The sequence below is a fragment of the Dermacentor albipictus genome, chromosome 2 (assembly GCF_038994185.2).
Source record: "Dermacentor albipictus isolate Rhodes 1998 colony chromosome 2, USDA_Dalb.pri_finalv2, whole genome shotgun sequence".
NCBI classification, from domain to species: domain Eukaryota; kingdom Metazoa; phylum Arthropoda; class Arachnida; order Ixodida; family Ixodidae; genus Dermacentor; species Dermacentor albipictus.
In genome coordinates, this window is record NC_091822.1 from 190,785,555 (window position 1) to 190,797,597 (window position 12,043).

General features: G+C 45.6%; 1 protein-coding gene across 1 annotated transcript; it reads left to right on the forward strand.

Annotated features, from left to right (window-relative positions):
• On the forward strand, positions 1-5,963 carry LOC139055652 (uncharacterized). The gene is made up of 3 exons (XM_070533180.1): positions 1-171; positions 1,781-2,073; positions 5,507-5,963. Exons 1-3 carry the CDS (start codon positions 87-89, stop codon positions 5,771-5,773), a joined length of 645 nt encoding a protein of 214 aa, XP_070389281.1. The 5' UTR covers positions 1-86; the 3' UTR covers positions 5,774-5,963.
• Positions 5,964-12,043: the final 6,080 nt, after the last annotated feature.

Here is a 12,043-nt window from a genome sequence, read left to right on the forward strand (position 1 = left end):
CACGCGCGCCGGCCAAAAGAAGAGGTTCGCGAGCGGCGGGCGCCGGGTCCCGACGGAAGCCGCAGCCGGAGCTTGGTTCCCCTCCAATGTCGTGGGCTGTGCTCGCCCGGGCGCTCCTGCTGGCCGTCCTCCTGCTACTGGACGCCGGACGCCGCGGGCATGCCGCCTCCCGTGAGTGTGTGCGGCGATCCCGCCGTGCGCGTCACGACGTCGCCGTGGTGTGCACGACTCGTGCGTGAAGGGCTGCGCTGCAATGCTGTGTGGTTCAACTGCGGGACGTCACGGTAGATAGCAGCGCGCGGGGCCCGCAGACCCCGTCTCTAGTCCCTCACTGTGCGCCGGCCGCTCTGGAAATAGCCCGCTTGTTTGTGCCCTCATGTTTAGGTGTGCAGTCACGTGTTAACTAAGCACATGATGATGATTGTGTGCCGATGTATGTGTCCACATGTCCTGTTTAACTGTGTAGCACGTGGTGCGCAGCTCACTGACCCATTGCATTGTAGATCTCTATATGGTTATCCTTTTTATTTTGCCGCATTCGCATAAAGCGACTGGTCCCATATATGGGCAGAAGTGATCGCTTTGATCGGAAACCGACTGTTTTGGGTCAGTCACTCGCTGCTCTGTCGTCCGTGTGAATGCGTGTGAAAGTCGAGCGATCAGCAACACGGGCATGGCCGGGCTTATGAAGTCCAATGGATGCCACGAGTATGAGCGCGTGTCGTGTTGTGTGGAATAGAATGTCTAATCATCTCCAAAGCAACGACTCACCAGCCAAATCGCAAGGATACTACTCCCGGCGAATAAGTGTATTAACGATAGAGCTATACATTAACATATGCGTGTAAGAAGGTTATACAGAACGCTAAAGCTTTGCAGGTTCATGTGAACAAAAGCGAAGAACACGAGTTATACGGAGGTAAGCAAGGAAAGCACACAGAACAAAAACAAAATGCACACTCGAACAAAAGCCATTGGACTGTTTTTATATTATTTTATTTTTTCTCGTTTCATTGTCTACACTATGAGAAAAAAGTTGTACTCTTCGGGTCTTGCTCCCTATACATGGCTTACGCTGACGTCATCTTAGATGACATGTTGATCAACCAACACGGTGAGCAGCTGCGTCCGTTGGCGTCTCGCGCGGGTCCAACGCAGCTTGTAAGGCAGGGGCCTCTCCTAAGGTTTCCTTGCTCTATGGAAGCAGGTTACCCGCGGCAGTGAATATCATACACTGACATCTGCCTAGCTAGGCGCCATATTAGAGAACCATAACGATGATAAGCTGCGTCCGCGACGTAACTTGCAAACTAGTATTCATCGCGCACTTTGCGTGCATTTCCTTTCTTCAACACTGCGTCCCCAGTACTTGCAGGTCACGAACGGCATGCATGCGTGTATCGGCATGTCATATATAGCGTTCCTAACACAGCGATCGCAGAGCGCAAGAAAGTGTACGCAAGATTGATGACATATTGTTCGGGGTGAATATAAGCCTCAGATGGTGTATTTCTTTCTTTCTTTTTTCTTTTTTGTAGGCTTGCGGTTATTCATAGTTGGTGTACCATCAGCCCGGCCAGAGATAAGCCCATCCGCTTCAGGGTTACGTTTGCTTAGGAACAGAAGTGATATATCCTCGTCAAGAAAAAGCGCGCATGCACGTACACAGCTTCACGGGGTCTGTATCGTATACCGTGCGCTGGCGTTCACCTAGCACGCCCAATAAGAAAGCGAACACAAAGACACTCGAAGGAAACTCGGTTCTCTGCGCGGTGTACAGACGACGGGCAGCCTCCAGTGGCCGAGCTCACCTGGTGGCGGCAAGTGGCCGAGGAACCCAGCGTCAAGAACAGCGGCTCGGCGACGCCGCGGTCAGGAGGGAGCAGCAAGCAGCCCTCCTCCAGCGGCGGCAGCGATGACGTCATGGCCGTGGCCGAGGTCGGCAAACCGGGCAAGATCGTGCTGCTCTCGCCTGGGCAGCTGCTCAACGACACCGGCGCGTACCGCGTGTCCGGCGACGAGCGCGTCCGCAAGGCGGCAGGGTTTGAGATCGCCTACGACTACTACTTCAAGGCATGTAGTATATGTACCAGAGTGCGTGCGTATCGCGACAGTGTGTATATATGTTGAGAGAGCGGAATCCCGAACGGCGGGATAACTTTGTAGCGTCGTAAACTTTATCGGACGCAAAACGACACGAGAAAGAGACAGGACAAGGAACTATACCTTCAGCTGAAATCTTTATTACGTCATACCCCAACTTATAAGAAAACGGCTTCAAGGATTAACCGCACAGAAGCCATCATGATAGACAAAGAGAATAATGTCATGCAAAAGATAATTTTTCTTTAATTCTGGGGTTTTGTTTATTTATTTATTTTCAATTCTGTCAGTCTAATTCCGAGAGCATGGCAAGTGGGCGTACAGATTGTACACGCAGGTATAATAATATATCAGCACAACGGCAGAAAAGAAACAGGAATCCAATGCAGTGACAGTCATCACAAAGGTATAAGAGCGAAAGTTATACATAATAAGTTTCCTTAATGATAATTAAGAATGAATTCTGAGCTGAAATTCTATGAACACATTCGTAACGCTTATAACGTATACACACTTATCTTATAAATAATATACAAAGCACGCATTTTTAACTTCAGATAACACAAAGTAACCAACAGCAAAAGATAACAGAAATTATACATGAGATGGAGTGGTACACAGGCAGATAGCAGCGAACCTGAAAACACTCTTTTGTGAGCACTCGGCCACTAACATGCTTTCAATGACGGCGAAATGTCTCTAGGGCTGAGAGTCTTACGGCACTAACGGATGATATTTTCTACTTTGAGGCAAAGTCCGATAATGATAGTTACTGATAGTAACCGAGGGATCTAAACAATTCCATTCCCTAACAGCAAGTTGAAAAAAAGAGTGCTTGAATGAATCATTATGGTAAGAGTATACTCTTTCAGTGTGTGTGAATGTTTGTGCCGGATTACGCGGTATTATGATGGACGGGTGTACAATGATGTGTCAATCTTAAAATAGTCGTGAAGTAGCTGAAAAAGAAATTTCAGGCGCGCTTGTTTTGCTCTAATCGCCAGTGTTCGGAGGCCAGAACTTGTTAACATATTTGTGGGAGAATCAGTGCGCTTATATTTATTGCAGATGAATCTTGCAGCCTTCCTCTCTACATATACTGGTTCTTTAACGTCAGTGACTGTGTAAGGAAACCATACTGTGTTAGCCTATTCTATTACCGGTCTAACATATGTAGCATAGATTAAAAGCTTGGTAGATTGAGGGGCAAGCCGGAGGCATCTGCGAAGATAAAACAGCTTGCGCAGAGCAACTGAAGTAATATTAGAAATGTGCGCATCATATGTGAGGTTTGAAGCAATCGTGACACCTAAATATTTTTGTTCATTCACTTTTTGAAGCCTAGTGCCTTTAATGCTGTAATCATATTCGAGAGCTTCTTGCTTTCGCGATATCGTCATACATAGTGTTTTGGGGGGATTAATCGACATTTGCCACGTGTCGAACCAGTTCGCGAGATGGTTTAGGGAATCAGTTAGTTCGAAGTGACCTAAATTACTGTTAATTTCTCTGTAAATAATGCAGTCGTTGGCGAAGAGCCTACTGTTGCAAGCGATATATTGTCTGTGATATCGTTAATAAAGATAAGAAATAACAAAGGCCCCAGAACGGAGCCTTGTGGTACTCCGGACGTGACAGGCAGGGTTTCTGATGGTACTTGCTTAAACAGGACACATTCGGAACGGTCAGTTAAAAAGTCTTCAATCCAAAGTGTTAATAATCAATCTCCGATTATATCTCGGAGCTTTGCAATTAATTTGTTGTGGCATACGGAATCAAAGGCCTTAGAAAAGTCTAGTAGCGTATCTGTTTGCGCTAAAGACAGAACTAAATCATGAACAACCTCTGTTAGTCGCATTATAGTTGAAAATCTGCTCCAGAACCCAGTGCTGGCTAGATGACAAAACGCCGTTCCTCTCCAAGAAAACGATTAAGTGTTTTTAAGATTATATATGACACCCGCCGTGGTTACTCAGTGGCTATGGTGTTGGGCTGCTGAGCACGATGTCACGGGATCGAATCCCGGCCACGGCGGCCGCATTTCGATGGGGGCGACACGCGAAGACACCCGTGTACTTAGCTTTAAAAGTGCACGTTAAAGAACCCCAGGTAGTCGAAATTCCGAAGTCCTTAACTACGGCGTGCCTCATAATCAGAAAGTACTTTTGGCACGTTAAACCCCATAATAAAAAAAAGAGATTATATGTTCCAATATTTCGCACGACGTGCTAGTTAACGATATTGGTCTAAAGTTTGTGTAGGGTGATTGCTATTTCCTGCTTTGGGGATCGGTGTTATTTTAGCTTTTTTCCAATCGTCTGGAAGTTTTGATACGGCAAGAGATTTGCGGTAAACCAAACCAAGGTATTTGCTGCACTATTCTGCATATCGTTTAAGAAAAGGATTGAGGAAGTCGTCTATTCCCGAAGATTTCTTTTTTTTCATTCAAGCAAAAGACTAAATATTCCTTCGTCATTTACATCTATTGGGTTGATGCCCGTAATATCGGAGGGTATGAACTGCGGGATTTTTCCGTTATAATTTGTGAAGACAGAGTGGAAAAAGTTGTATATATTAGACTTCGCCATTTTCTATTCCAATGTTAGTTCAGGGCTGCATGTTTTCCTAGGACGGAAATGCTTCCAGTACCTCTGCGGGTTACCAGTGATGAATGATGGTAGCATTACTTTGAAGTAATATTCTTTTGCTTGCTTTGCTCTAGTCTTGAAGTTTGAAATTGCTGTTTTAAGTTTTGATACATTCGAACTGCAGAACTTTTTCTTTACCGCCTTCAGTAGTCGTTTAACTTTCCGCTTTGCGTGTAGAATTTTTGTTATCCAGGGGTTATTTCCGTGACATAAAGTTATTCATGCAGTAATAAACAGTGTACTTGAATTGTAGCCAGAGGTCATTTACAGTTGTGGCAGGATCACAGTTCAATTCCATGAACCGTCAAATTGACGAGCTAAATAAGTTAGTACGCTGGCGTCATCTGCTTTACTGAAGTTTGGAACATTAGCTACTATTGATTGAAAGTAAACGAGAATAAAGGGGGCTAACCGAGGGACCCGATTTTTATTAGTCACATCATAAGAAGTCAACAAACACTGACACCAAGGACAACATAGGGGGAATTACTTGTGCCTAATAAATGAAGTGAAGAAACGATAAATTAATGGACATCAAAGTGGATGAAAAAGCAACTTGCCAACAACTCGCGCTTTGTATTGTACCGATGGTTGAGAATTCGGACTCAGCACACCTGCATAAATAAAGGTCGACTACCACTCGAAAACGTGGCAGCATTGAGCTTGAATTTGTTGGAGCCCGAATCTATACGCGACTCCAAAGCTCGCTTGACGGCCCCCCTTTCTTCTTTTTTTTTTTTTCTCACGACGCGCAGCCTCAAGACCCGAGCGTGCCGAACAACAACTTCAAGAGCATGACCAAGAAGTCGATGCCGCTTATCCTGGCCACGTCCTTCCTCATCATCCTGATCGTGTGCATCGCGGTCTGCATCAGCGGCATCTGCTGGGAGCGCACGCGAAGGCTGGTCGCATCGCGCATATCGCCGAGCGGCCCGGTGGAACCGCCCGACCTGACGCCGCGGAACGCGGCCGCGGGCGACTCGGGAGTCTCTGCCTACGGCAACGACAAGTACATGATTTGACTGACGCGCTGTCGCCGGCACCGACATCGCAGCAGCAAATACGTCACCGTCATCGCCTACGGGGAAGGAAAAAAAGACCGTAGTTCCCCGCTAGGCTCCGTCCCCGCAGAAACGCCTTCGAAGGAGCAAGATGCACACGAAGCGTTCGTTCATTTAATAAAACGACGGAGCCAAGAAAAAAGAAAAGAAACTTCGCAGAATTATGCAAGTCTGAACAAGTTATACACCAAAAGCAACTATATAAGGCTTTTTTTCGCACAATTCGAAAGTCCTCATGGTGGTCTGGTTTGCCGCTGCTTAATCTACCAAAGACCTTGCAAACGCGTCACTATATCTGGTGCAAATTCTTCCTTATATACTCGAGTCACGGTGTAAGAAAGGACTCGAGTCTTTTCAAAATCTTTATTACATCCGAGCTTAGTATTTCTATAGTATCCGCTATAACCGATGGATGTTCCTACATTCATACCAGCGCCTGGTCCGCGTTCCGTTCGTGCACTCACAGCCGCTTCGTGGTTGCTATGCCAGCTGCGTTGCTGGCCGATCCATAACCGACTCCGCTTCCGGTTCCGCTTCTCACCGACGACATCCGCACGTTTGATGCGGACCCCGCCGCCGCACAAAAATCGTCGTGGAACTGAAGGGCTACACTGTAAAAACTTCGTGGCTGACTCTGACTTCATAGAGCTGCACGTTATCGGTCTACGAGATCCGCCATGATGAATGTTGCCAAATTTCGACAGCATCAAATTTAGGTGCTCGCGCTCCGCTGCCATTAAAATGGCCGCGCCGTAGTTGTGGCCGGCATTCGAGAAGCCGCGACATTCTGCTCGGAGAGAACGCGCCGTAACCATTGAGACATATTTGTCGCGTACAGAACGCGCGGGATACCGTTGTGCTCTAGAATTCGCAAGAAATTATTCGCATGCCCGGTGAAATGGCATGTTTGGTCATTGCACGTATACCGGTGCAACGAAAGCTGTTTCCTGCCTGGAAAGCACACCGAGCTCTGCACATGTCGTGCAAATGGTGACTTTCTGTCACGCAGCTAATTCGCCAAGACCGTTGTAGAGAAAAAAAAAAAAAGACTGGCAGAATCTTCGCAATAACTATCAAAGTAAATGCAACTAGCATTCAGGCAATGTAGCGACACGCCGTATTGCCATCGCCGAAATGCGTCGTGCATGAGCCGTGAAATGCAACCGGGCCTCAATCTGGTGTCCCTTAACAGCATATATCCCGAGATTTATCCGAATTGTTCTAGCGTGGCTTGTGGTGAGGTTGCTACATTGCCTCATATGCTCTGGGAGTGCGGGTCGCTGTGCCCGAAGTTCACCAAGGAAGAGTGGGGCGCGCTTCTGCGAAGTCCCGTCTTTGAGGACCAAATCCTGGCCTTCCAGCGCGCCCGCGATCGGGCCGGCAGGCTAGATCTGTCAGTCCAGTACTCCCTCACCAGAGCAGGATTGGCCACCTTGGTGCAGTACTTGGCCACAACCTCCTACATGAACACAACAATCAAACCCCGGCCCTCAGTCCCCAGCAGCTGCGAAGCAACAGACCACGGCGGCGGTCAGACCTGTGACGCAGCAGAGGGTGCTAAGAATACCTGGGTCCGAACAGGCCGCCATTGGAATCTGAACTTGGCAACGTTTAACGCTAGAACGTTACCTAGTGAGGCGAGTCTAGCAGTGCTATTGGAGAAATCGGTGATAACTCTAGACAGGATACCAGTAAGCTACCGCAGGAGACGAAAGATCTTATGAAGAAACGCCAATGTATGAAAGCTCTAACCCTACAGCTAGAATCGAACTGGCAGAACTTTCCAATTTAATCAACAAGCGTAAGACAGCTGACATAAGGAAGTATAATACGGATAGAATTGAACATGTTCTCAGGAACGGAGGAAGCCTAAAAGCAGTGAAGAAGAAACTAGTAAAAGGCAAGAATCAGATGTATGCGTTAAGAGACAAAGCTGGCAATATCATTACTAATATGGATGAGATAGTTCAAGTGGCTGAGAAGTTCTGTAGAGATTTATACAGTACCAGTGGCACCCACGACGATAATGGAAGAGATAATAGTCTAGAGGAATTCGAAATCCCACAGGTAACGCCGGAAGAAGCAAAGAAAGCCTTGGGAGATATGAAAAGGGGGAAGGCAGCCTGGGAGGATCAGGTAACAGCAGATTTGTTGAAGGATGGTGGGCAGATTGTTCTAGAGAAACTGGCCACCCTGTATACGCAATGCCTCATGACCTCGAGCGTACCCGAATCTTGGAAGAACGCTAACATAATCCTAGCCCATAAGAAAGGGGACGCCAAAGACTTGAAAAATTATAGACCGATCAGTCCGTTGCCTACAAAGTATTTACTAAGGTAATCGCAAATAGAATCAATAACACCTTAGACTTTTGTCAACCAAAGGACCAGGCAGGATTCCATAAAAGCTACTCAACAATAGACCACACTATCAATCAGGTGATAGAGAAATGTGCGGAATATAACCAGCCCTTATATATAGCTTTTATTGATTACGAGAAAGCGTTTGATTCTGTCGGAACCTCAGCAGTCATGGAGGCATTGCGGAATCAGGGTGTAGACGAGCCGTATGTAAAAATACTGAAAGATATCTATAGCGGCTCCACAGCTACCGTAGTCCTCCATAAAGAAAGCAACAAAATCCCAATAAAGAAAGGCGTCAGGTAGAGAGATACGATCTCTCCAATGCTATTCACAGCCTGTTTACAGGAGGTATTCAGAGACCTGGATTGGGAAGAATAGGGGATAAGACTTAATGGAGAATACCTTAGTAACTTGCGATTCGCTGATGATATTGCCTTGCTTAGTCACTCAGGAGACCATTTGCAATGCATGCTCACTGATCTGGAGAGGCAAAGCAGAAGAGTGGGTCTAAAAATTAATCTGCAGAAAACTAAAGTAATGTTTAACAGTCTCGGAAGAGAACAGCAGTTTACGATAGGTAGCGAGTGGTAAGGGAATACATCTACTTAGGGCAGGTAGTGACCGCGGATCCGTACCATGAGACGGAAATAATCAGAAGAATAAGAATGGGCTGGGGTGCGTTTGGCAGGCATTCTCAGATCATGAACAGCAGGTTGCCATTATCCCTCAAGAGAAAAGTGTATTATAGCTGTGTCTTAATTACCAGTACTCACCTACGGGGCAGAAACCTGGAGGCTTACGAAAAGGGTTCTACTTAAATTGAGGACGACGCAACGAGCTATGGAAAGAAGAATGATGGGTGTAACGCTAAGGGATAAGAAAAGAACAAATTGGGTGAGGGAACAAACGCGAGTTAATGACATCTTAGTTGAAATCAAGAAAAAGAAATGGGCGTGGGCAGGACATGTAATGAGGAGGGAAGATAACCGATGGTCGGACTGGATTCCAAGGAAAGGGAAGCGTAGCAGGGGGCGGCAGAAAGTTAGGTGGGCGAATGAGATTAAGAAGTTTTCAAGGAGGCCCGTGCGCGAGTCTCCCTTCGGCAGCTAGCTGCCATAGTCCAGAAAACAGCTGTCTCCAGCGCAAGGAAAATGAAGTTCAGGTATAGTGTACAGGTTCCGCAGACACATATACATTTATGAGGGACGCCTTTTCAAGCGACCGAGGCAATGCCCGAAACGCCTGAAAAGTGGCTGCTAATGCTTGTGAAGCTGTGCTGGCCAAAGCATATGCAGTTAGCGTGGGGTCGACGATTTTAGCACAAGCGCTGCGCGCCGCCCGTGGCGTAAACGCAGTGGCTTTAATGGCTTGAAACGAGCTCAGTGGACTGAATCGCCGCGACAAAGAGTGCTGATTAGAGAAGCAAGCTACTACGGAGTTAGAAAAACTGTAACCGCTTTTCCAGCGCACCCCCGTTTTCTACCACAAACAAACTAGCAACTGTTAATCAAAAACAAGGGCCGGCGTTGGGCGTACCCGGTGAACGCAACGGGTACGTTGCGTTCACCCAAATAGCCAACTTATTACTGATTTGGCTTGGCTCCCGTTGGATTTTTAAAAGGCGGCGGTAGTGCGCTTTGGACATTTCTTGAATTTCTTGTGAGCGTCTGTGCAACAAGGTGTAACCTTTCTCTATGGTGAAACCTTTACGAGGTGTTTCTGCGTTGTATGTTCGATTTAAGTGGTCTTCGCTGCCGTGGTTAGTTTGTTTGGCTGGTTAGTACATGTGCAAACGGTCTTTTGTGATGTTCTGGAGTTATGGAAGGTCGTCGCCCCTATTGCAAGTACTTGCGTTGTCGCGACATCATTCGAACACTATACGATCAGAGCAGAAACAAGTGCTGTAACCTACCCCGGTTATTGTGTAGGCGTCAGCTCTCGAAGTATTGGTCAATGCACGGTGGGAGCCCGTTTTATCTGCGGATGCGTGCTTGCACCAACTCTGACGAAACTCTGATCATTCGGGACCTATGAAAGCAGTGCTGTGTTGTTTTTGTTCCCTGCTTAGTTCGCCTGTTTACATACTCGCCTGAATGTGTGCTATTGTGGTTTTTAAGTTTTCCCCCGTGGGTCTGTACCAGATACCTCGCATTCAGCTGCTTGTCACCTGTGGTCGTTTATAACTTTGCTGCAGAATTTTGTCCTTAAGTCGAATAAACTTTGGAAGGAAATCGTGAAGCTTTACTCCCGGAAAGCGCTTGTACGTCCATAGAATTTACAGTTCAAATGCAACACATATCCTCATTTAAATTTTAGAAGAATTTATAGTTTCCGTAAATTGAAATTGCAGATAAACAGAATTCAATAAATTGAAGATTTCTATATGCACACCAAATAAGTTCTCCAAAGTAAAACGGTTTGTTACATTAAAGTTCAATATATGGAGGTCTAATTGTACAAAATTGATTGATATAGGGGTTGATTGGATACAGGGTGTGCATATTCACACGCCTGGTTCCGTAGTCAGTCGTTACGTGCCGCTCTACTTGGGCAATAAACCAAGCAACAATGTTAATGTTTTCGAACTGTTCATATATTGGGAGCACACCAAGAAGGTGATCTAAAACCTCCAGGCATATGGTGACTTTCTGTTCCAAAAGAAAAAAAAGTAATAGTAATAATATGTACAGTGGCATAGCAGAGTAAACAAACAAAAAAGCTGTCTTTTTAAGACAATGCTACATTTTTTTTTTTCCTAATTACAGCAGCTGTGCAAGGTGTTCTAGACCAGTTAGGATATTTGAAAATTCAGTGTGATGGGCCAGTCTGTTTCCCTTAGTGTTATAATGGCCTCATATTCTTGCGAAGTTAATCATATGACTCCTGTATCCTTACTACATTGAACTCCTGAAATGTTTTATTCCGGCCACTGCTCCTCATCCACCATGCTGCTTCTGCTTAATAGTTCTCAAGGCAATTATATTGCCCTCCTCTCCCTATTATTCAGGCAGAGAAACAGATCCACATGGCCATCACAAACTAATATTCACTTGCACATGCCCTGATGTTCAAAACATTGCAGTTGAGCTGGAAGCTAGAATCAAGCTAGAAGCTAAAGGGAAGCTAGAATTAGCACTAGTGAAATGTGAAGGTTGTTAGCAAAAGTGCCCACAGTGTGTGATGCCACAGTTTATGCGAAGATAAAAGTTTTGAGAAAAATTGTATAAATTTTGCAGTTGATATTGTTTTATTAATGCTGCTCTTGCTTTAGTTATCCTTTTTTTTAGTCACCATATGTGTTAAATGTCACAGCATTTGATATTATAGCATTGACATATATCAGTGGGGTGGGGGGTCCTCATCTGGATAGTTCATTTCTAATGCATACACTTTGCATGGCTTGTTCGCGTTGCCAACACCTACTGTATTACTTTGCTATTAAAACCTTCACAATTGTTTTTCACACATAAATAAAACAAGCAGTCTAAAAATGCTCCCTTGTCTCATGCAATATAGCGCTCCTCTCAACTAAAGCTGTATGTTCTCGAGACACAAGTTGACAGATACATGTTAGCTGCAAAACCTCTTAAATTTGCAACAATATTGAATATATTGAGACAAAAAAGCTATCTTGGTGAACATAATGCTGCAGATGCTGACCAGCACGTGAGTAGTGCGTCTTTTATTACAAACATTTAATCACATTGCAGAGAGTGTGTACCACTTAAATCACAATCATTTTATTGAGATATTTTTGTGTCATTTGCATGTGGCAGAAGCAGGAAATAGTAAGCTGACTCTGCCTTAAAGCAAACATATGCATGAGAGAGCGCTTAAAGCACTACTTGTTCAAACCGAGGCTTTGGTG